The 26,645-nt window shown below is 39.2% G+C and overlaps 1 protein-coding gene across 7 annotated transcripts in view; it reads right to left on the reverse strand.

Annotated features, from left to right (window-relative positions):
• RYR2 (ryanodine receptor 2) overlaps positions 1-26,645 on the reverse strand; it is a 756,727-nt gene that overhangs the window by 182,745 nt on the left and 547,337 nt on the right. For all 7 annotated transcript variants that reach the window (XM_032312097.1, XM_032312094.1, XM_032312091.1 and 4 more), the window contains 11 exons: positions 25,730-26,003; positions 19,723-19,837; positions 18,179-18,311; positions 17,871-17,974; positions 13,427-13,562; positions 12,594-12,780; positions 10,852-10,957; positions 8,641-8,761; positions 3,979-4,148; positions 2,590-2,810; positions 1,144-1,234 (listed from right to left, as the gene is read on the reverse strand). In XM_032312097.1, coding sequence (XP_032167988.1) covers positions 1,144-1,234; positions 2,590-2,810; positions 3,979-4,148; positions 8,641-8,761; positions 10,852-10,957; positions 12,594-12,780; positions 13,427-13,562; positions 17,871-17,974; positions 18,179-18,311; positions 19,723-19,837; positions 25,730-26,003 — 1,658 coding nt within the window. The remainder of the gene's footprint in view (positions 1-1,143; positions 1,235-2,589; positions 2,811-3,978; positions 4,149-8,640; positions 8,762-10,851; positions 10,958-12,593; positions 12,781-13,426; positions 13,563-17,870; positions 17,975-18,178; positions 18,312-19,722; positions 19,838-25,729; positions 26,004-26,645) is intronic.

Here is a 26,645-nt window from a genome sequence, read left to right on the forward strand (position 1 = left end):
TCTTCCTCTCCATTACAAACCACACACATACACACACGTGCACACATACACATGATTTAGAAATCTCAAATGATGAAACAGTGAGATTGAGTGTGTTTGGATTAGCTTGGAAATACCTACAACCTGAAAGAATTTATCACATAAAGTAATACTATCTCTTTTTTCAAGTACCTTCCAGCTCATCTGTATGAAGAAAATTTTGTATGAGAAAGCTCTTCCAGAGGATGAAAACTGTAAAAATGGGATTTTCAGTAAGAATATCATTTATTCTGCCTCATTCATTAATCTGAATTTGTTAAACCAAAATGAATTTTTCAGGGAGAAAGACCATATCTGCCAGATGTCTAGGGGTGCTGAGAGTTAATAGCTCAAAAAATTGACTCATTTTTTATCTCAAACTTCTTTTTGCCAGCACTGTTACTGGGTGGCCATCAGGAAAATGAGGTTTACCAGATGCCTGTGCAGAAAGGCTCCCCATAGAACAGTCATTACATGTTCTATGACCTCCATCCCCAGACCATGCTATTAGATGTATTAGGACACACCAAATATTTTAATCCTCAATCTGCATTGTGATATTAGATGAGGGAAAAATATTCTCAGGTCAGTAAGACAGTATGAGACTCGATCATTCATGAACAGAATAATGAAGGACAGAGAAAATGTCTAATTCTTCTATACTCAGTGACAAACTGTGAACAGCATAGACAGAGAGGTTATCTTTGAACACTATGACATAATATTTGGAAACTGCCATGTGATTACCAACTTAGAAAATGGGTGTTTAGACAGCCTGCTCTTTATCCCCAGAGGCTGCTAATATTGAATTCAGGCCATACCTACTACATGTTTCCCACCCTTAAGAATACTTTGGCTCATGTTTTCTTTGTGGCTCATTTTCCCCATTGATTTCCATTTCCATTCACCTACAGGAAATCAGTCTCAGAACGTCTATAATCTTTCAGGACTTCTTTTATTGTGATATGCACAGCTCTCAAATTTACATGCCCGCTTTCAAGAACCGGAAGAAATTTTCCAGCATCGAAAATCAAGCATGGTGTTTCTAAGAGGGGTGTGTGTTGAAGGGGAGAACAGTCAAGAGGACCCAGTAATCCTGTAACTACAGACGTTTCCCCTACTCACCTTAAGAGGCATCTTTGCATGTTCATTTAATAACGGGACGTCAAATACTAATCTTCGGAGCAAGTGCTGCATCATAGAAGGTCTCAGTTGGCTGGTGGAACAAAGTTTATTTTAATAATGAAGGGAAGTAAAAAAAAAAAACACACACAAAAAACCCAAAACAAAACCAATAAACAAAAAATAATGAAGGGAAATGTCTCTAAACTAAGGAAATAATTCATGAGACTATGTAAGCCAAGAACCTGTACCTACACTTCTCTTCACAAGGGGTTACTTAGGTGCCCCCAAACCAAAGATTAGCCCACCGCTACACAACTGTATAAAGTTACATTTCCAATTTGTCTCAATCCTGAAGATCTGAGGTCCACTCCCTATTTGCTACAGATTTTCCTCTTCTCCCTTCACTTCCCAACAACCCACCACCACAGACCCTACTGTTTCCTGAGACCCTTGCCCCAGTAATTATAGTAACTGCTTCTTCCCTCACTCCACTGGCCAGGAAGGGTCTTCCATGACTGAATTAGAAGCAAATACAAGAAGGAGTGTTGAAAACAGGAGGGAGGGAAAAAAAGCTGAGGCAGAAATTTGGCCGGAGGAGGAAGGGAAAGAAAACTCACACAGCCCTATTGTGTCAGGTCAGCCAGAATAGTTCACCTCATTTAATAAGGAGATAAACTCTGTGAGATAGTTATTTGGGGCCCATTTTACAGAAGTTTAGGGCCAGGGGAGTTAGAGACATAACCCCTAATTTTTCATCTCCGTCAGTCCCATCTGGTTTCTGAACCCACATACATCGCTGTGAGTGAAAACATTTCTTCACCAGAGCACCGCTAGGCCACACACCTTCACCTGCTCTTGAAATTAGAGGGAAACCATCACCGAGCCAGTGGCTTAAGAAATTTTCACTTTAGCTGTCAGAACTCCAACAGGAGAAGGTTATGTTCTGGCTTTCAGAGTCAGATATTTGAACACTTCTACCTATGGGAAGTGGTTTTCCAGGATGAAGGAAATAGCCTTCATGATCGCCACAATAAGTAATGCTTTAATGTGTCATCTGTTATATTTCATAAGTCTCTCTTTTCCTTTCCCTTCTGGAAAAGGAGTTAAAATCCTCACACATCGTCAAAAGGGGAGAATCTTCCACTCTTACACGAAAGTGGCCAGGGACTCCTCACATAGTTCCTCTACCTACCAACATCCAGAACATGGATCCAGCACTCCGTCCAACTGCCATACACCCTAGAGAGGGCTGGAGCAAGACTCCTGCACTTGACCCAAAGCAAGGATGCTCTGATTCCAACCCTGGGTACAGGGCACTCCCTAAAATGAATTCGCTTTTCGGTACAGAAATTTCTTCCAAAATCCCTAACCATTTGTCAAGGGCCATATCATACATTCTCTCTCTCTTCAAGCAGCAGCTTGACACGGAGTGTGTCTCCCACTTACCCACAAATAGAGAGTAAACAAACTTCTATGGAATCCCGCTGAGCTTTGGTGAGAGAGCAGCCCTTAGAGAGTCTGTACACAGTGTGAAGTAAGGAGTCAATGAGAGAAGCATGGTGCTCTGTGCCCGCAAAAAGGGGGGCACATCTTGTTAACAGAGGCAGCACGGCTGTGCAAAGGTATCGATTGAGGGCCAAGGCCATGTCTGTAGCACTCAGAGCAGCCTGGAAAGGAATCGTGAGAGCAAAAAGTCATTTGCATTTGGCAGGGGACAACTCTTAAAGGGATGCATGTGTGGACGTGGGCTTTTGTTCTCTAGAAAACGAGAAGTACATGAACAATGGAGATTTTCTCCAAGGTTCTGTCTTTCAGTGCGGCTAGTAGGATTTTCTACCCCTAGAAACAATCAACTTTCAGTCGCTCATCAATAGATAAAGATGAAGGGTATCTGTAGTGCTAGCTCCTTCCTCGAGTCTTTAGTGCTAGCTCCTTTCTTGAGAAGCCCAAGAGGCTCACCTCCTTGTCATAAGATACCAAGGGGAGGATGGATGGGAGATGAAGACACTAATCAACGATATTTAGGGATGGGAGTTATTTACATTTATATTTTAGCTCACGTGCAGCAGAATCAATAGCCAAAAGCAGATTGTCTTATTATGGCATCAGCTCTCCTGGTTAGGCTCAGAATTTCAAGTGAACACACCCAACAAAGGAAAAAAAAAGTTTTTGCTTATTTTTAGGATTCTCCTTGCCTGACTTTCCTGAAAGAGCTATTATCAACTCAAGATCTGATTTCTTCCAGAATCAAAAAGATCCATGAGCGAGACTAAAAAGGTATTATTATACCTACTGAAGTAACATTTAGAGTGTCAGCTTATTCTACAATGCTTCGGACAGTAGAATATTAATACTAGTAATGACAGGTTCTCCATGTGGCCATTGGATGGACAGGAGAAATTTCAGCCTTATCTGTGCTTTAAAAATAAAGACACCAGAATAATACTGTAATTGGCACAACTCAACAATGTCCATTAAACATTCTTAATACTGTAACTGCTTTCCTTGAGCAGCATAATTCTTTAGGCCAGTTTGGAAGTTAAAAGGAGCCTCTGTGACTTCCCAAATTAGAGTTATTCACATTTATTGTCCTCTGTAGTACCCAATCAGAATTCTTATCATATTCCTGAGGTTGTAAGTTTTCTCCACTATTCAGTGAATTCCTTAGGACATAGTCTATTTTATTTTCTCTTTACCTACCACCTCCCTAAAAATGTAATAGGTAATCAATAATATTTAGTGACCATGAATAAAATGAATGACCATATCTATGGAGACTATCACAAGCCAGAGGATGAAGAGTCAAAAGCTGATGTCAACTGTTCAGAACATTACCGTATCTAAAGAAGCAGCAGCCCGGAGATCTGGCAGAAAGCCAACCTCGAGAAGATGGAGGAGGAAATCTTGAACCTCAATCCCATAGACCCTGTCAAGGAACAAAACCATGGCTGCCTTGTGATCTGGGCAAAACCCTGCAGACATGTCAGGCTCCACCACATTCCCATCTAAAAGAGAGAAGGCGACATGTCGTTGTTAATGGATAGATTACAAACAGCTTCTCTCCAGCCTTCTCAAGTTTTAAGTCAAGTTATCAGTCAAATTTTTTTTTTTTGTCCTTCTACTACCCACAAACAAGTGCTGGGAATTAACTGAAGGATTATGTCAGTGCAATTTAAATTCAAGGTCATTCAAAATATGACTTGGGCATCTGTTTATTAATCGCATGTATCATCAAAGACATAGCATTAGGTTAGATAATGAGAAGGAAACATGAAGGAATCCAAAATCTACACTGTAAAACTATCAGTATATACCATAAAAAGTTCAACTGTAAAGTTTTCACTGTTTTCAAGAATGAGAGCCTCTTTTAAACACTAATAAAACTCATGTATCCCTATGTGATAGTCATGGTTGATTTACATATTTATGACTTAGGCAATTGCAAAATGATGAAACAACCCTATGAATCAGTTTGACTTTCAAATGAAATATGTCTCATTAATCATAATAGCATTTAATGACATTTGAAACATATTTGAGAGTCATAGTATTTTTCTCTATTAGTAGTCAATATTTGATACCTTTATAATGAGTAAATCTCTTACTAGAATTCCATAGATGCACAGGTTGGGAACCACCGATATGAGGAACTGGGGGATTATGTACCAATTTAAGGTACTGGAGGGCAGAGTTGTTTCCTGTTTGACCATGTGATAATGATGCCAAATCACATTCTGCTATTGAGAACACACTGTAAGATTCTACAAACGACATCATGGAATCTTTAATACTGAGGCAGTGTGGAGTAAAGAAGGACCCGGGTAAGAGGATACACCAACATAACCATCCTGGAAAAATAAAATTACAACATTTTTGTTTTCCTTCGTTATTAAGGAATGGATTTCGTATCTGAACCATGAAACGATACAAGAAATAATATTTTAAGGGAAATTACATTAAAAGCTAATATGAAGTAGTTTCCATTCCCTAGTAAATTATATTAACATCCAATATACCTACTACTTCTCTCCCTATAATTAAAATAATGGAAATAATAGTGCTTGTTTTGTTGTTATCAGGCACTCTGCTAGGAATGTTACAGACATGCTCTCACACAGTTTTCAAAACCACACTGTGAGGCTGGTGTTCTTAGTTACATTTAAAAGATGAAAACCAACCTTCAGGGACGTGAAATAATGTTCCCAAGGTTGTACACCTAGTAACTGGCAAAGTCGGATTTAAACCAAGGAAAATCAGATTTAAAACCCAACCAAAGCTGATTTAATCCTTACTGTGAAATCAGTGTGCTATACTTTTTCATCAAAAATCTGTATGAATTTCTAGTTTAATTCTCCTAAAAATCACATTATTAGGGAATTTACATTTAAAAGGTCCCCGGATTTTCACATCCAGTTGTGCCTACAGAAATGGTAAGCCACCCACTGATCCTGAAATGAGATTCCTTTGCACATACATTTGTTTCCAGGCACGTTACAGTCCATAGACCTGGGACTCAGGACACATCCATCTGCTACCACCTACTGTTTTATCTTCATTGTCTCCTGAACACATTGGAGACTAAAAAGCTGGGGAATGACCTCTCATCAGACTTTGAGCTTCTGAACTGGAAGGAGGAGGGCCAGGTGCACTGGGCTTAGCCTGTGGTACCTGCAGTATTCCTCTGCCTGTAATCACGGCCTCGGACAGTCTGTCCAAACCCGCCGGGGCCGCGCACCGCAGGAACAGAACATCGACTTTGAGACCGTGTGCTTGCCCTCAGGTTTCTGAACCCCTCCTGCCTGCATTATTACTCTGGGCCACACTGCAGCTCTAACACATAATAAAAGATTTTGAGAAAGTCTTCAGCTCTCACTAAGGGAGGAAGAGGCAAATTTCACCTGCTTAATACAGAACATACAACACTAATTATCACTGAGGAGTGGTGATGCTTAAAGAACCAGTGGACGTGTCCCTGGAACATACAAAAAGCTACCGATTTCACTTTTAAAGTGGATTTAAATGAATGCCGTGGCAAAATTTAAACATACAGTTTCCAAAAAAGGAAAGGAGTAAGAAGAAAAACGTAGAAATTTAATAATAACCAATGGATTGGGTTTTAAGAGTCAACCTTCATCATGGGCTTGATAGTTCACACGCACACAAAAATCCTTTAAATCCCAAGGTAGACAATACAGTTCCTATTTATGAAGAAGAACATCACAAAATAATACAATTACAGGACAACTAAGTGGAAGAGGAAAGCAACCAACTTGGAAAATCTTAAAGGCTGGTAAAAGCAGGTAAGTGGAGCAAAATTAGGAGACATATAGAGACTTTGGGGGAATCTGAACAGAACACCTGGCTTCACTTATTGCCCATCTCTTGGTTCTTCGTGATTACTAATTTTACCTTAAAATGTAGCACTTCTCTATTCCCTAATCTGGGCACCACTGGTATTACTCTTATCTTTGTCCTGACAGTGTCAGGTCTGTGGCTCAGAATGTAGGGAAAAGAAAACACATCTTATTTAAGTAAATGAACAGTACACAAGATCACTTGCATGTACAAGAAAAGGAGAAACTGCCTCAAGGGGAGAAGGCAACAAGCCATGGGACAATTTTTTTTTTTTTTTTAGGATTTTATTTATTTTCTTGATAGAGACACAGTGAGAGAGAGAACAGAAGTAGGGGGAGTGGGAGAGTGACCAGCAGGCTTCCCACTGAGCAGAGAGACTGATGTAGGGCTCGATCCCAGGACCCTGGGATCCTGACCTGAGCTGATGGCAGATGCTTAACTGACTGAGCCACCCTGGTGCCCCCTTGAGACAATTTTTCATTGCAGCTTTCCCTCACATCATAACGCATGAGTAACTATAGTGGCTGCCCATGTCACCTGGAAGGAAGGTTTGGGTTTGTGAGCTGGGCGCTTATGAAACGTTACTTTCTCATAACGGGAAGACTGGCAAGGAGGGTAAGTCACCTTCAGTGACACAGTTGTCCCTTCTTCTAGACTTCAGGTCGTAAGAGACAATCCTCTCTGGGATTCATAACTGATGCAAGAAGAGGAGCATAACATGCGCATTCTACCTAATCACACTTTCTTCTAAAATTAGAAGTTTAGGTAAAAATGCTATGTGCAACAATGTCCAATGAAGAATTGAAAAGTGAACACAACTGATGCTGGAAAAAGAGCAACTCAAGTGTAATTTGGCATCTAACTATCCACTGGGTGTCAGCAGAAACTCTCGGATCTTTGTTTCTATGGAAGGCAGTGTGAACCATCACCAGGAGACTGGGCCTCAGGCCTGTGCCCTCTGCCATTTCTCCTGTAGCTTGGGGAGCCGCAGGGGAGTGGCATGGGTGCCAACCGAGGCCCTCTGTCACCCCCCACTGTGGAGCATCTGCACTCTGCTCCGTGCTGCCTGAGCCCTCCTCCTTCCCCAACCCAATCTGGGCTGTAGGGGGATGGGCCACTGTTGCTGGGACTGACATGGAGAACGGCTTGCTACTTTATTCTCCACTTTATTTTGAGTTACTATGTTCTCAAGTAACTCAAGTTACTTAGTAACTCTTTATTTTGAGTTACTAAGTTACTTTATTCTTCTACTTTATTTTGAGTTACTGTTAAAACCTAATCAGGGCACCTGGGTAGTTCAGTCAGTTAAGCATCCAACCATCTGACTCTGGGTCTGGTGATCTCCGGGTCGTGAGATTGAGCCCCGCATTGGGCTCCAGGGTCAGTGTGGAGTCGACTTGAGATTCTCTCTCTGCCCCTCTCCACCTCCCCCACTCTCAAAAATAAATAAATAAAATAAAATCTTTAAAAACAAACAAAACAAATCACAAGCAGTTGCTAAGCCAAAATGACATAATGTTAAAAAGATAACAAATATTGGATGAAAACAGTAAAAATTCTTATTTTTTTAAAATCGTCTCCTTAGTCTTGAGAAAAGCCCTTCTTTCAACACACTGGGAACTTTTAAAACCTAAGTCAATAGCTATGATCTTTGTTTTGCAGAAAAAAGCATCATAAGAAAATGATAATTAAAACTATAAAAGGGCGATTAAAAGAACTGCAGTCAAGAAAGAGAAGAATGAGAACCAAACACAGCAGGAAAGCAATTGGGTAAGACAGGGTGAGGTATGTATTTCCTCTTCTCGGGAAACTGTCAGAAATGTCACGTAACAAGAATTAAAATCTCACTGAAAACAGCGGTTTAAAAACAATGAGAACAGAAAACACTTTATAAAAAAGCAGTATCTTTTTTTTTCACTTAGATGTATTTGTAACCATATGTGTAGAAGTATATGGGAATAGAGCTTTTCTTAATTCAATCAAAATAATGTACTTTCTAGTGCACTTCGTAAAGAAACCTAAGTCCTGTAACTAGGCTGTCAGGTGGGGTCGGGGGAGGGGAATGTGGATGCTGAGGATATTATTTGAAACATCATGTCCTCCATGCTCCACTGAACTACAAAGAGTAGAAGTTGGCCTTACCTTTGGCTACTGTTGGCATCTGAAAAGCAATGCTGATTACTCCCACCAAATCTCCCAGCGGAATTAGGGATCTCAAAATGGACCGAATTCGGATGGCTTCCCCCTTACCAGCATGAATCAACTATGGGAAGAAAAATCAAGGAATGTTAGAAAAACTTTGTGAAATCAATGTTAAAATTCCATCTGGAAAATCTCAAGTATAGGAATCCAAGTCTAAAATAATTTTCTGTTAAAGATACCTTTATAGTTAGACCTCTGGCAGAAATGGTTGTCTGAGGCTTACATTACAGACAGATAATTTACTTGCCCACAGCTTTACTGACATCAGCATATGCCAAATTATGCATTCCAAAGAAAAAATTATCTTTAGACCCAGAATATATAATGATATTTATGACTGATTTAGCCTCTTTCTTGCATGGGGATGAAAATGTAATTGTGGGCGCCTGGGTGGTTCAGTCTTTAAGTGTCTGCCTTTGGCTCAGGTCATGATCCCGGGGTTCCGGAAGTCCCACACGAGCTTCCTGCTAAGCAGGGAGTCTGCTCCTCCCTCTCCCTCTGCCTGCCGCTCCCCCTGCTTGTACTCTCTCTCTCTGTGAAATAAACAAATAAAATCTTAAAAAAAAAAAAAAGGAAAATATCATTGTATATCCATTTATATTCCACACACATTTCTCCTAAGGAAAGGGGTATAATATTTGTGTGTGTGTGGTGGGGGAAGGTTGGTGAAAAGGGATCATGACAGGTTTTCAGACCATCACCAGCTAACCAAACACCTGTGAGGACCATGAATCTGACCCATCGAGAATCTCTGCCAAGTTCTGGAGCAGACAGCAGGCACCCATTGCCAGGGAGGGCGTCTGTTTCCTTCCCCATGAGGGGAGAAACACAAGGATAATTTCTCACACACAGGAGGTCCTCAACCAATAGTTACAGAAGATGAGTAAACACAGAAGTGAATGGTTGGTCCCTTACTGAATCACTTGCTTTTTTTTTCCTCCCACTTTAATAGAATAAAAAACTATTTATTAGCTAATTTCCAATCTTTCACTTTAATGGAAACAGAACCAGCGCTGTCAGAATAAAGTTTTTTGTCTGCAATCACCTCCTGCGTGCGGGTTCTGATAATCTACTCCTCCCACTTCCTAGGATGAAAATCTCATTAGTGGCAGGTTAAGCTTTTACAAAAATCAGGCTCTAGGTTTGCCAACATTAGGACATCTCTCCACGCTGTGATTCCTCTCTGTTCTCAATGAAAGGTTACACCAAGAAAACATGGAGGTTTTACCCTACAGCTGGGAGCGAAAGGGACGCCCCCCTCCCACCTCCCCACCCTCCCCACCCCTGGCCCAACAACAACAGTAACAACAACAAGGAAGGGAAAGGAAAGACAACACAACTATAAACACAACCCCCCCCCACCACCACCACCACAGATGCTAAGGGCAGGGAGAAAGATAAGCTCTGGAAGCAGAGGTCCTTCTGGCTTCATGCTCAGACCGGCTCAGAAGCATATTTCCCTTCTATTCCAGCACCTCTCACTGTGTTTCAATCTCTACATTGTTTCCCATTACCAGCTCACAAAGCTGGTTTTAGGAACCCTAACTAGCATTTTAAAATGAATATAATAGAATGAAACAGAATAGATCAAGATAAAGTAAAAAAATATCTGAGTGTGTTACACAGTAAAAGGAAGGACTAGTCCATGAAACTTAATTTCTTCTTGATCAAAACACTGTAGAAAAGGCCGGCCCCTCGAGTCTGAAGAGCTGTTTCCTTCCCAGTGGGTAACTCCCCCCACCCCCACTGTCTCCTTAACCAATGGTGGGCACAGAGATGAAATCGTGTACACCAAGAAAATGACTTTTGACAGGAGTGGTTGCTCTCTGCATGCAATAAATGAGGAGAGGAAATTTATAGGAAAAAATGGGTTCTTTTCTTTGTCAAGTGTGGGGAGGCTGTCTGAGTTTTAGACATACATGAGGTAACTGGCTATTCTATTAGTGATTTGTACTGAAATCTCATTACTAATTTTTACAGCCAAGATGTTTCCAACTAAGTAAACACTTGCTCAGCAATTAGGCTGTGGCTATAATTTTTAATGGAGCGAGATTACTGGCTTTGGATGCTGTTATCATCTTTGCCAGCTATGGATTTCTTGACACCGATGGGTAAGCCAGGACTGCCGCTCTTGGGCCACAGAGCACTTACATGCATTTCAGGAGCACAGCGTCCTAAGAGGTCAATCAAGGCTGCATAAAAGGTCATGATGGCATTTCCCATGTGGATAGTGTCATCCTCCTCCTCTTCTGTATCACTTTCATAGATTTAAAAAAACAAAAACAAAAACAAAAAACCAGAAAGCAAAGCAAACAGGATAAATTCCATTTCAGATCTACTACAGACTTCTCAGAATAAAGGGACCCCTAAGATAGCTTATTCTGCCTCTTCTGCTACTTTTCATAGAGGTGATTAATTTATCCCTCGACATTTTTAAAGGAAAATGAGTTTAAAGACGACACCAAAAACACATTTGTGGAAAATATGATATGAAGAGTCCTTCAAAAGGGAAAAAGAGAAATTGCTAATTGGATGGATTCTACCTATTTCTAGAGGCAGACAGGCTTTGTTTTAACGAAGAAAATAACTAATGAAAAGACTTGGTAAGTTTAGACTACTTTTGTAAATAGCATACATTCTGAGAAAGGGTGACAAAGATCTGTCCTGGAAGGTGACATAGATAAGGCACCCAAAACAGCGTTTTTGCCCAGAGAAAGCACTTCAGAAATGGGAGAGCATTTACTCACCTATCTCTCTCTGCCATCTACTCTACCTCACCCACCCACTCCCAAATAATCCATCAGTGTCTCCTTCCCACCTCTGTGACAAAACATAAAGATTCCATCATCTGCAGATAAGAGACAGATCTAGATGCCCTTGGAAGATCCCATCATTTTTCCTCCTTTGGTAGCTCAGCTGGGCTCAGCGGCTGCAGGGTAACAGCGAGGCCTCGTTGCAAACACCATCCGGGCATGCAACCCTGCTCCGGGGGCCTCTGTGGGCACACCGGCTGCTGTGGTCCCAGCCAGAGATCCCTTGATATATTTTCCACTACTTAGAGAACCTGAGGGCCCCCTAAGCCCTCTATGGCTCATTGACAACATGTAACAGGCTCTTGGAGGACCTCCCGGTCTGAAACCATGCTGGCCTTGGCATGGACAGAACATCTATGCAGTCTACGTATGGAAGAATGATGGTTTGCAGAACGGTTCTGCTTGGAAATTTGTCTCCAATCAGCCCTACATTCCATCTTCACCAGTGGTATTAGTAGGACATTGGCCTCCACAGATAACAGCTGTGAAGTGACCTCGTGAACAGACTTACATCTACTGCTGGAATCAAGTGTGAATAATGTATACCACAGAGAAACGAAAGGTAGTTGCCATCTGCCCTATCTGCTATAATATCTTAACCAAGCGTTTTCCTCCTCAGAAAGACAATATCCCCTTTTCTGGACTTTACCACCATTCCAGTTTAGTTAAGCTCCCCATTCTCTTGCTAAAGGTCTTACTTTCTTACTATTGTCTTGAACTCATTCCAGCCAGCTTCCTGCTAAACCCTACTACAATTTCAGAGGCTCACCCACCATCCTTTGTAACCACTCACTGAGCCAGAGCCTCCTGGAAAATTTCACAGAATACATCTCATCCTACAACCTGAACTTCTCCCTGCTATATCTACCCCATCTTCCTTAGTTTTCTCTTTTTCATTCAACCTATTCCAACAGCAAATTCCATCCATCTTCCAGGCCTAATTCATTTTATTTTCAAGAGCAGAAATCAGGAGGACCAGAAAATTATACTACAGCTAACAGAATGCAAATCATGTTTTGTAAAATTTCAAGTCAGGGAATATAATTTACTCTTCAGTAAGAGTGTGGATATTAGACCTACAGTGTTTTACTGGATCCACTAGTTGGGGACGGACCATCTCGTGAGGGATCCTCAGATATTTTTATGGCTTCTTCCATGGCTGCGAGCAGACCATTCCCACCTTCCCCTCTCAGAGCAGGACCGAAACACTCAGGCCTCCGGATGAGCAACCTCACCACAACGTTTGCGTTCTCTTCCACGCTCTCCCCTAAAATCGAACAAGGAACAAGAGTAAACAAACGTTGGTTTTGTGGATGGATGTTCTGAGCAAATAAACGTTACACTACTTCATTTATATTTAAAGAAAAATAACTAAAACCAAAGAACAAGTTACTAATAACGTTAAAATTCAGTTCAAATCACTAGTTGTATGTACTCAAGACACAGTAAGTTTCTTCTTTCATACTCAAAATGTGTAACTGCCTAAAAAGCTTAATTTAATAATAAAGGCAAAGTATCCCTATTGAACAAATATTAGAAATTCAATTATTACTACGGAAAAAAGTACTGATTATAAAACATTCAATGTCTTTATTAATATTTACTTTCTTCATAAAAATAGTGGGATATACCATTTTTGATGTATCTGATTTTTTAAAAATATTTTATTTATTTATTTGACAGAGAGAGAGAGAGAGAGGGAGAGAGAGATCACAAGTAGGCAGAAAGAGAGGGGAAAGCAAGCTCCCTGCTGAGCAGAGAGCCCTATGCGGGGCTCAATCCCAGGACCCTGAGATCATGACCTTAGCCCAAGGCAGAGGAATAACCCACTAAGCCACTCAGGTGCCCCTGATGTATCTAATTTTTAAGCAGTTTTAATCATGACCAAAAAAGACCCAAGAAATCAGACCTACCATTACAGAAGACAGCAAATCTGAGAAAGTCAAGATATCTCTCTCCTTCAACTGGATTCCAACCAATGTCTGGATAACCCTTAGACACCAACATCTGGCAGCTCTGCAGTCCACAACCAGCCAAATATCGAACTACCTACAAACAAGAGGATAAGCAAAAGTGTTATCCGTGGGTAAGGAGTCATTAGATGCTAACACTACACATGATAAATGATATCCTCAAGGGTTGGTTTAAAATGCATATGGTTCTGCAAGTTCTTTTTAATTCCATGACAATCCTCATGAACTCCCTGCAGTAAAACCTAAGAGGTAAGAAATATTTACAAGCGGTAACAAACTGCTCTCGTAATAAAAATATTTGTGAATCAACTCTGTGAAAGAAGAATAGCCTTATATTTCATATAATTTAATTAGAAACTTTTATCTATAAATGCATGATATTTGGGGTGCTTGGCTGGTTCCGTTGGGAAAGTATTGACTCTTGATCTCAGGGTCATGAGATTGAACCCCATGTTGGGTGTAGAGCTTGTTAAAAAAAAAAAAACCCACACAAATATAAATGTCACTGGTATGTGATATACTTCAAAAAAGTCTAAAGACCTCTGACCCAGGATAAACCCTGAATCTATCTGAGATATTAAAAGACCCATCTGAGATAGTGATATTTCAGAGAAGTGATTTACTTCTAAAACAATATTATGAATCTAATATGGAGGGGGCATATATTTGAGAAAACATGTAGAGAATTTTTAAAAAACCCAAGCTTAGGTTCAAACATCCTTGGGTCCACCTGTACTACTTACAGGATCATTTTGTGCCATGATTTCATGGTCTCTAAAACTTAGGAGAGTATTAACTATGTTTAAGTATCACTGAATTTAACACACTAAGTTTTCTGCCTGTTTTGGCCTTTCAAATTATTGTCTTATATGACTGTTGGTCCTTGACAATATTTCATAACTAGGCCAGTTTTAAAAGAAATCCCTGTTACTATCAATGGTAGTAGATTGTCAGATAAGCAACTCTTCAGTCAAGGTAAACCAGCTTTAAAAAGAAATAAGTAATATAGCTAAAAATATTTTGTACCAACTTCATCTAAGTATAATTTACATACAATAAACTCATCTACTTAAAGTATAAATTCAGAGCACCTGGGTTGCACCGGGGTCTTAGGTTAAACATCTGACTCTCCATTTCGGCTCAGGTCATGATCCCAGGGTCATGAGATTGAGCCACACAAAGGGCTCTGCACTGAGCATAGAGCCTGCTTAAGATTTTCTATCTCTCCCTCTGCCCCTCTTCCCCACCCCACTTGGGCGTGCACGTGCATGCGCTCTCTAAAAAATAAATAAAAAATTAAAATACAGATTCAGTGAACTTTGAAAGATTTATGCTTCTGTAAAAACACACCACAGTCAAGATGCAGAACATTCCCATCACCCCTCAGGCCCCAACCATCCCTCCCTGCAAACCAAGGCCTTAACAATCTGCTTTGTAACACTACAAATTAGCTTGTGTATTCTAGAACATTTATATATGCAATCATCCAGTATGTATCTTTTTATGCCTGGCTTCTTTCACTCAGAATAACAATTTTGAGATTCATTTACATTGTAGCACATGTCAGTACTTCCTTCCTTCTCACTGCATAATAAAAGAATTCCACAGCACATGGAAATAGCCCACATTTCCTTATCTATTCATCCGCTGATGGACATCTGATCTGTCCCCAGTTTTGTGCTAAGATGAACATTACTAACATTCATACAAACAAATTCCTATTTCAGTTAAGTATCTACAAGTAGGAGGGCTTGGTATATGTTTATGACAGGTTTATGTTTTGTTAAGAAACTTATTAAGCATTTGTTAAGTTAGGGGCGCCTGGGTGGCTCAGCCGGCCAAGCGTCAGACTCTTGATCTCGGCTCAGGTCCTGATCTCGGGGTTGTGAGACTGAACCCCGCCTGCACTTAGCATAGAGTCTGCTTAAGATTCTCTCTCCTCTCCCTCTGCCTGTCCCCCACCACACTCTCTCTCTGTGGGGAGGAAGGATTTAAGTTAAAACTGCCAACCTGCTTTGCAAACTGACTCTACCATTTTTTATCTCAACAGGAGTAGATGAGGGTTTTCATTGCTCCACACCCTCCAAAATTTTTGGTATGGTCAACTTTTTAAATATCAGCCATATTTCAGTGTGCAGATAAAAAGATTATAAAATATGAGAGAAAATGCTCCTGAGGTTAGTCCAAGATGCAAAGCTTTGTGACCCATGACCAGCAGGTCAGAAGGGTTTGGGAAAGAGTTCACTTTTTCATGCCTCAATTACCTCTCCAATGCCAATGTTTTTCTCAAAGCTGGGACAAAGTGGTGAACAATAGAGAAAAAAAACATGCCCTGAATTCACTGGCCTTATGATAAGGAGTTGATTTTTTTAAATACTCAAATGTATGTTTTATATAAATAACATGAAAATGTGTCTTTCTGTCTCTAATATACAAATAAAATTTTCAACTGTTGGAAAATGAAGCAGCAAAGAAGACAAAACAGGAAACAGAGAGGAGGTTTCATTTTTTTTTTTTTTTAAATATTTTATTTATTTACTTGACAGAGAGAGATCACAGGTAGGCAGAGAGGCAGGCAGAGAGAGAGAGAGAGAGAGAGAGAGAGAGGAAAGCAGGCTCTCTGCTCAGCAGAGAGCCCAATGCGGGACTCGATCCCAGGACCCTGGGATCATGACCTGAGCCGAAGGCAGCGGCTTAACCCACTGAGCCACCCAGGTGCCCCAGGAGGTTTCATTTTTAAATGGCATGGACATGAAGAGCTAACAAAAATATGACTTAGTCAATGCCTGGAAGGACCTCAGGAAAAGAGCCAGGAAGACATCTGGCAAAAGAATATTGCAGAGGGAGGGAACAGCAAGCACGAAGTCCCCGAGGCAGGAGCACACATGGCAAGTTCCTGTGAAAGCAAGGGCACCGGTGTGGCTGGTGGAGCAGATGGAAGAGACAAGGAGAATGGCTGGCAGTAAGAGGGATACGTGAAATCAGCTGGGTTAGAAGCCGTTACAATGCCTTTAGCTTTTCCTTGAAGTGAGATGGAAAGTCTCTGGAAGTGCTGTGGATGCAGGACTAATACGAACTTTCTAAGAGGCTCGTTCTGGTTGCTAAGTAGGGGAGCAGGGAAGGACGAGGAAGACCACTTGGAATGCAGTCACGATGACGGTGTCAGGGACATTTATCTATGTTCCGGCAAACATGTATGCAGCCTTAAGCTCTCAGAGCTCAGGGTCTTAGTATATCAGGGATATATGTCTACAAGATAGAAAATGTACTTTGAGGGGCACCTGGGTGGCTCAGTGGGTTAAAGCCTCTGCCTTTGGCCCAGGTCATGATCCCATCACCCTGGGATCAAGCCCCGCATGGGGCGCTCTGCTCAGTGGGGAGCCTGCTTCCTCCTCTCTCACTCTCTCTGCCTACTTGTGATCTCTCCCTCTCTTTCTGTCAAATAAATAAATAAAATCTTAAGAAAAAAAAAAAAGAAAATGTACTTGGACATGTTAAAACAACTTCTGGAAAAATCAAAACTGTATGAGTAAAGCAAAAATAACAACAGATACCATGAAAGGACAGAAACCTACAAAACAGAAAAGTTGATTCCCTTTCCAGGGAGAAATAGATGTGATCAGAGGGAACGCCTGATCTCAACTTTCTTGTTCTTTGTAATTTACAACTATAGGTTCTACATAATATAGGTAAAATGTTTTTTTTTTTAAAGAATTTTTGTTAAAAGATTTTATTTATTTATTTGACAGACAAAGATCACAAGTAGGCAGAGAGGCAGGCAGAGAGGTGGGGTGGGGGAAGCAGGCTCCCTGCTGAGCAGAGAGCCCGATGTGGGGCTCGATGCCAGGACCCTGGGATCATGACCTGAGCCAAAGGCAGAGGCTTTAACTCACTGAGCCACCCAGGTGTCCCTGGTAATACATTTCTTGAGATTAGTGTAACTTTGATAACAAACTAGATAAAAGATAGAAGAGTAAATTTGCAGGTTAATTTTATTTATATACGGGCAAAACTCTTAAATCAAACCAAGGTTAACCAACTTAAAGTGTATTTTTTAAAATATTTTATTTATTTATTTGACAGACAGAGATCACAAGTAGGCAAAGAGGCAGGCAGAGAGAGAGGAGAAAGCAGGCTCCCTGCCGGGCAGAGAGCCTAATGTGGGGCTTGATCCCAGGACCCTGGGATCATGACCTGAGCTAAAGGCAGAGGCTTTAACCCACTGGGCCACCCAGGCATCCCAGTAACATGTTTATAATATACAATGTATGCTATAATTGTGTCTATAAATACAACTCTATTATGGTTATACTTCAATAACCTCGAGAGACAACCATAAACAAGCCTAACTCCCACAAACACAAGAGGGGAGGATGTTGTTTACCTTTTCCAGATCTGGTTCACGCAGAGCTAAGGCCAGTTCATTATTATCCATCACCGACGCGGCTGCCACATCCAACGGCGTTGAACCTCTCATAGCTGGTGAGGCTGTTAATTCAAACAAGGATGAGACAAAACCTGGTTTGTGCTACAACTACAAATTACATATAAAAACACACTGTCCCTTAAAATTTCATTTCTAAATACAACACACACTGCGTTAATCTAAAATTACTTTGCATTAAAGTTTAAAATTTAATACAATATGTATATTCTTCTTATAAGATTAAATAAAAGTCATAATTCACTTACCAAGACCGACACTGCTATTCTCCAGTAAATAGCTGAGATGATCAAACATAGCTTTTTGATTCTGCCTACTTATACGACAGAAGTAACAAAGGAAACGGCAACAGTTGGCCACCATCTTGGGAAAAGTGATTTCCTACATAAAGAACATTTAGTTAGCTGTGGGAGTAAGTGGTCTTCAGAAAACTGAGTTCAGAAGCTGAGGTCCAACTACACTGTTAAACCATGCGAGCCCACGTCTGCATGGGCTACTAAAGACTAAAGACCTACTAAACACTAAAGACCTTCAGTTGTCTACACGTCAACTCATCTAGTCCATGAGCCACTGAAAATCAAGCCCAATATTAATGGAGAAACCTCATTACCATCAAGGGGTTGCTCTGGAACTAAGCTACAGCCCTAAATCTATAGGTGGCATAAGCCTGATTTAGCAATCAGACAGACTTGGCTGTGATTCTGGACTAAAACTATCAGCTTTGTTTCCCTGGGAGACTATTAAGTCTTACTGATTCAGTTGTGTAAAACTGAAATAAAATGGATAATAATTCTTAATTTTGGTTAAGAGAGAAAAAGTTCAATGAAACCTTTTATTAAAAATACCCTATTTCCTACTTGAAACCACACTAGGGCATTCCTATCGTAAGTGTTGTTGTTTTTAAGATTCTAGGAGTCACATCTTCCCTGATTTGCAAATGACTCGTCTGCTACAATGAGCACCCTGACCCAGAAGGCCCGCATGCCAGACACCTGCAAATATATCTCCCTTAAGCATCTAATCTTATTCTAGGATACCTTAGATGATCCCTGGAATCCCTCCTTATCAGAATTTTTATAAATATTTTATAAATATCTTTATAAGTCTGTGTAACTGGTAATTTAAACATGAAAAATACGAACTCTCCCGTATTTGGAAAAGCACATCTTAAAATTTCAAAAACAGTGTAATATATTTGCAAATCATAGATCATAAAATTATACTGATTCATATGAAATTGTTGTATTACTCTATTCACTCGGTTTTGAAGGTTTGAAAGTTTGGAAGGTTTCACTTTATTTTAACTTTAAATCACTTAAGAAGTTCACTTTATGTCTTAAAACTCCAGAACATCATCTTCAGATTTGGGCCTGGATCAGGAATTTAGTGAAACCAACTGCCATCTAAATCAAGCGGCATGTCTGGGTCTGAAGAACATGCTTGTGTTCTGGACTTTTAATGTGATGGACATTCACTTATAATTAAGAATTTAAAAAATAGTATAGTATTTATGTTCAAAGTTTCTAACTAACCACTAAACAGGAAAAGTTTAGGAGACAACAAATTACACAGCATAAGACAGAAATTGTTATCAATATCAAAGGAAGAAAGAACTAGTAGCATATCCAATTCTCACTCTATAAGGCTTGCTTTGTTTTTACAGAAGGTGTTCTTTAAAAAACAGTCCTCCTAAGATGATTTAAGAAATCCTCATTAAGTATATGCTCCAGGAGTGTATGTACTCCATGAGTCATGTTCATTGGCAATTTAATAATCAAAGGTTTTCCTTTACCTTGGACTCTCCACCTCCAAGGACATTCACCATGACCTCCATCACTGTCTCGTGCATCCCAAGTGCCCTCATGAGATTAGGGTGTTGGTAAAATACTTTATTATTCATGATATCCCTAGAAGGGACAATATAGGTTTGGGGGGTTGGGGGAGAAGCACAGAGGGCAAAGAAAAACTTAAATGAAAATTTATCCGAGATCCTGATGAATATTTTGGAATTAATTACTGGCATGAACAGAAAATTATGTGCAGTCATGATTAAAGTTAATAAAAACAAAAGTTAAGAAGCACAATTAACTGAATTTCCTCCAAAAATATTGATAGCCTCTCAAAAACAGTATACAAGTTATCTGTTCTTTTCAGTTACAAGAAATGTACTACATATATAAACATTCATCTATATGAAATATATTTTTGGACACATCATTCCTAATTTTATGTATATCCAAATATCTGTTCAATCTTCTTTATTTTTTTCTTTTAAATTAATTTATTTATTTTCAGAAAAAACAGTATTATTTTTTTGTTCAATCTTCTTTAGCATAGAGATATGAATCACTATTATACCACATTCTATGAACATTCCTATTTAAATAATTGACATACAAATATCTGCTTTTCATGTAGGATATTTTTAGTACTACATTCAGTATTTCCATGTTTAATAACAATAGTGTTATTTCTTACTATATTTGTGTTACCTTTCCAGAGAATTACATGTAAAGGACTCACACTCTCAAAGTGAAATGGAATACACCTCAAATCCAGGTAAAAGTAGTGTAATAAACTAAAATGGAATTTGGGGCACCTGCGTGGCTCAGTTGTTGAGCATCTGCCTTTGGCTCAGGTCATGATCCCAAGGTCCTGGGATCAAGCCCCACATCAGGCTCCCTACTGGGTGAGAAGCCTGCTTCTCCCTCTCCCACTCCCCCTGATTGCATTCTCTCTCGCACTCTCTCCCTGTCAAAATAAATAAATAAATAAATAAATAAATAAATAAATAAAATCCTTAAAATTAAAACAAAGTAAAATAATAAAATGAACATTTGAGGGGCGCCTGGGTGGCTCACTGGGTTAAAGCCTCTGCCTTCGGCTCAGGTCATGATCCCAGGGTCCTGGGATGGAGCCCTGCATCGGGCTCTCTGCTCGGCAGGGAGCCTGCTTCTCCCACCCCTTTTTGCCTGCCTCTCTGCCTACTTGTGATTTCTGTCTGTCAAATAAATAAAGCCTTTAAAAAAAAATGAATATTTGATTTGAAAAACCAGCAGATGACACCCAACATGTTTCATATTATCATTATTTCATTACGTGTTATTATATTATGTATGTAGAGGTATTCCTAAGGATGTTACTGCTCGGTAGTCATTAAAATACTTGGTAGTCATTAAAATTACTGCTGATTTTTCTGTGAATGTAAATCAAATCAATACAGAAGTTTGTTTTTATTTTTCTACAAAAACACTTCCTGTCACAGCTTTAACAAGAAAATTTTAACACACAGCCTACAGGAAAACAAACTTTCCCTGCGGATCTCATCTCCTTAATGGACTCACCCCTTCACTTGGTCATATGCTAACTTTTAGTTATATCAAGTATATCAAGTATATCAAGACAGTGACATAATATGATTCCTGCATAATGATTCTCTTTTTTCAGTTTTAGTTTTTTGTTTTAATTGAGTTTAGTTTTGCTTTAATGACAAGAGTTTTCAGATAGCACAACTCAAAAAAAAAAAAAAAAAAAAAAAAAGACATGGGTGCCGAGGACTAAAATAGGTCTGGTCTATTTTGTGAAGAACAAATGGAGTGAAGAAAGGCCTCTTTTCCTTCACATAAGAAAGTAACATATTTAGTAGGAGAACCTTCAATTTTTCAAACCACAGTTGTAATCATAGGATTGTTCTTTTGTTACTTCAAATCTTTTTGTAGGACCCAACTTTGGACAATTTTGTTTTGAAAAAAATCTTGTTTGCCTTTCGTTCTAGATAAATTATGTGGCTTTGTAAGTCTACCACTCAGTAGGCAGGTTGTCATTTATTAAATGTGTCCTTTGAGAAATATTCCAATACTACAAAAACATAACTTTATATTGTGTTTTATAATCATCTTAAGTTTTTTTTTTTTTAAAGATTTTATTTATTTATTTATTTGACAGAAAGAGATCACAAATACACATAAAGGCAGGCAGAGAGAGAGAGATGCGGAAGCAGGCTCCCCGCCGAGCAGAGAACCCGATTTGGGGGTTTGATCCCAGGACCCTGAGATGATGACCTGAGCCGAAGGCAGAGGCTTAACCCACTGAGCCACCAAGGTGCCTCTAAGGTTTTTGCCTTTTTTTTTTTTTTTTAAGATTTTATTTATTATTTGACAGAGACAGAGAGAGAAGGAATTCAAGCAGGGGGAGTTGGAGAGGGAGAAGCAGGCCTTCTCACCCAGCAGGGAGCCTGATGTGGGGCTTGATCCCAGGACCCTGGAACCATGACTCGAGCTGAAGGCAGATGCCCAATGACTGAGCCACCCAGGCACCCCCATTTTAAGGTTTACCACTACTGAGTGGGATTTATGTGTTAACAGCACATATTACTGTTACATGTTCATTTAAGAAGAAAGTGCCCTGCATTTCCTGGAAGGCTTCCTTGCTCATTTGGTTAATGAAGATGACTTAGGTGAAACCTTTTTCGGTTAGATCAATGTATTAGTATCCAAGAAAAAGATTCACGCTCACACAATTTTAAAGACTATCAAATTTGCTTTTGTTGTTTAAACTTTTCTGTTCTCCTTCTTTTGTTCTGTTAGTATATTTATTTTTACTGTGCAATAATGATAACGATTTTGGAATATAACCTTTAGGCTTATTTTAATGATTTCAAACACCTAATAGATCCAAGGGCAATATACAGTATGTGTTCTGAATTTAGATAAATAATAAATAAATAATAAGACACAAACTGAATCTTTCTTTTTTTTTTAAATCTTCTTTTTTTTTTTTAATATTTTATTTATTTATTTGACAGAGAGAAATCACAAGTAGATGGAGAGGCAGGCAGAGAGAGAGAGAGGGAAGCAGGCTCCCCGCTGAGCAGAGAGCCCAATGCGGGACTCGATCCCAGGACTCTGAGATCATGACCTGAGCCGAAGGCAGCGGCTTAACCCACTGAGCCACCCAGGCGCCCCGAAACTGAATCTTTCTATACTTTGTTTTTTACCCACAGGATTATTTTTTTAGATCAAAGAAAACTGTTGTTGTTCTATTCCATTAGTTTTTTGAAGAACCATCTGTAGGATTCTTAAACTTTTTTACTGTTTCTTTACATCCTTTTTTATACATGTCAACAGTTACTTTCATTCTCTTTCTTTCATTTTCTCTTTAACTTTTTTTGGTAGAATATGTACATTCTAACTCACTTGTCAACATTCTACATTCGATTTCTACATCCTTATGTTTCAGTATTTTTTTCTCATAGACTTCATAAGGCTTAATTTAAGCTTCCATTGTTCTTCTACTTTCACACTCCCAAACTATGCAAGCTGGTGAATGATTCCCAGATTTATGCATATATGCGCCAATAATACACTAAAACTTCTGCTTCCCATTCTTTCTGAGTTCTATTATCTTTTCTCTAATGTACAGCCCTTTAGAAGGTTGATGAACTGGAAGTAAACATTCTGAAATATCTTTGTTTTGCCCCCACTCTTAAATATGGGATATAAATCCTCATCCCCGAATTTCCATGAAGCACAAGGTCATGGTATGACATTCTCAATTGAGTAACACCTTCTAAACTGATGGTTATTTTCCATCAGGATTTGTGAGTGTGGTATTCCACTGAGTAATGATCTCTAGTTTTGCTGTTGAGAATTCCATATACTGTTGGCTTTTTGTTGTTGTTGTTGTTGTTGTTAAGTATTCTGGCTTTTCTTTCAACTTGCCTTTAAAATAATCGAAGTATCACTGGTTTTACTGCAGTTTGACTGCCTATGCAGGGAAGATGTGGAACTACATGTCCTTTGGGATAATCTGTGAGTTCATGTTCTTCATTGATTCTGAAAGTCTCAAGTCAGTAGCTCTTGAAATATTCCCATTCCATAAATCATCTATTCTATCTTTTCCAGAAATCCTGTTTACTATATCCTGGACCACCTTATACTATCCATTCAGTCTCATAACTGCTTTTTCGAATTTCCTTATCTTTATCTCTCAGTGCTGCAGTACTAAGTAATTTTCTCAGATCTATGATCCAACTTATTAAATTTTCTCTTCAACTGTATCTTATCAAATTTAATTAACTCACTGTTTTTAATGTCGTTTATTATATTTTTCATTTCTAGAAACTCTACTTGGATCTTTTTCAAGTCTTCATGGACTTTTCTCCACATCTTATTTTTAGAGAATTGGTTTATTCCCTTTGTATTTTTTAACCATTTTAAATATAGTAACTTGTGTCTCTTTCTGGCATTGTCTTATCTGAAATTTTTGAAACAGGTGTTCTGACCCCACTATCATTGTGTCTGCAAGACCCCTGCTTATGAAGGATTATTTCCTTATGTACTTTGCAATTTTGGTTGTAAGCTAACCGTTCATAGTATTTAGTTTTTTCCTGCAAGATTTCACAGTGACTTGAGGTGAGAAAAGTATACCTCCAGGTCCAATTGTTACATTCTCAGTTTAGGAATCCATAAACTACACATGAGATATAAACATTAATCCCTAAATTCACATGAAGCACACTTATGATTCTGAACTAGCAAAAGAATTGTGTTGTTTTCCCCATTCTTTTTCAAGGCCCCGTTGGATACAGACAAAATACTATTTCCGGCTGGTGAGTGTTTGTCTCTGTATGGATTTTCATGTGTTTTTATTAACCTTCATGTGTTTTATATATGATTGTACATTACTGAAAAAATAATTTATTTTTTTTAAAGATTTTATTTATTTATTTGACAGAGAGAGACACAGCGAGAGAGGAAACACAAGCAGGGGGAGTGTGAGAGGGAGAAGCAGGCTTTCTGTTGAGCAGAGAGCCTGAGGCAGGGCTGGATCCCTGAAATCATGACCTGAGCAGAGGCAGAGGCTTAAGAACTAAGCTCCCCAAGCAGCCCTGAAAAATTAATTCTAAGCACCTCTAAAGTACGTGCTGCATATCATAGCCACCGCAGCCTCGCAGTCACGTTTTGCTGGTGAGCAACTTTTCTATTTAACTTTAAAACATAATGTCTAGAAAAGCAATAATCTCACTTAATAATCATATACAGATATACCTCACAAATACAGCTCCAATTGGGCTCCAACTCATGGCAATAAAGCAAATCAAATGAAATTTTTTTGTTTTCCAGTACACACAAAAGTTATGTTTACAACACACTGTAGTCTATTAAGAGTGTAACAGTGTTATGTTTTAAAAATCCATGTGGGGGTGCCTGGGTGGCTCAGTGGGTTAAGCTTCTGCCTTCGGCTCAGGTCACGATCCCAGGGTCCTAGGATCCAGCCCTGTCTCAGGCTCTCTGCTCAGTGGGGAGTCTGCTTCTCCCTCTATCTCTGCCTGCCTCTCTGTTTACTTGTGATCTCTGTCAAATAAATAAAATCTTTTTAAAAAATCCATGAACATCCCCTAATTAAAAAATACTTAATAACTAAAAATGCTAACCATCTCCTGAACTTTCAGTGAGTCGTAACCACTGATCACAGGTCACCATAACAATTATGATATAATAAAACGTTAGAAATACTGTGAGAATTGCCAACCTGTGACACATAGAGACATAAAGTGAGCAAATGCCATTAAAAAAAAATGGTGTCAATAGACTTGCTCAATGCAAGGTAGTCACGGAACTTCAATTTGTAAAAACACACTGTCTGTGAAGTGCAGTAAAGCAAGGCACAATAAAACGAGGCATGCCTATAATCCAAATAGTGGATTTATATTAATATACCTACTGTGCAACTACTGGGATTAACAAGTAAAAAGAAGACATTTGTAAGACAAAAGTTGTAATAGTTAAATATATTACCCTAATCCACGAATCATAAGCTTCTCTTCTTCTTTGCCCATTCTTACGCTCAGCAGAGAACGGATCTGACCAAGAGACGCCAGCAGGTTGATGGTATCCTCCACGGAGACACCATTTATAGTGTAGGTCTTTGGCAGAGCCCGGACCAGACCCCCAATGCCATCATACTGTCGATGGAGCAACACAAACATGGCCCTCACCAACTCAGGGTCTTCAATGACAGACTCTTGTGCCCATCGGACCATGGTTTCAGAAATCAACTGTTGAAGAGTGGCTATAAAGTCATTATGGATGTTTTTTAAAAAGGAAAATAATAAGAGAAGACAAATTAGCTGGGCATTTCAACTCTACCTCTCACAGTCCCAAACTAATATCTGTATTTGAACCAGAGTTGAAAAAGCTAGGAATATACTTGGAGGAAAATAAATTTCACTTAAACAATCTATACATATGTCAATAAAAATGAGTTATGAACACGGAGGAATAAAAATACACAGGCTTTTCCTTAAAAACTATGCTTATTAAGGAATTTTAGCTGTTCAGAATTATAATTTTCAAAATTGCTGTTGGCAATCCATAGGACTATCAATATGATTTGTCCTATTACTTTTACTTTTATTTTCTTTGTTCCATTATTTTCCTCCCAGAAGATGTGACATCATATACCCTTATAAAATCAGTCATGGGCATCCAAGGGAATGATCTATTTTTTTCTCTCTTCATTTGAGCCATTTGCAAAAGTGACCTCATATATTTTTACTATAATTTGGATCCTTAATTGTCACTTAAAATGTTTTGATTGTGAAGCTGTATTAAAGTGAAAAATTATTCTATACGTAGAAGATTTCTTGCAATGTGTCATGTAGTATAGTATACATAAAAGCAACAGAACTTTTAAACCTCCTAAAATAAAGAG

This window comes from Mustela erminea, chromosome 14 (genome assembly GCF_009829155.1).
Source record: "Mustela erminea isolate mMusErm1 chromosome 14, mMusErm1.Pri, whole genome shotgun sequence".
Lineage (NCBI taxonomy): Eukaryota > Metazoa > Chordata > Mammalia > Carnivora > Mustelidae > Mustela > Mustela erminea.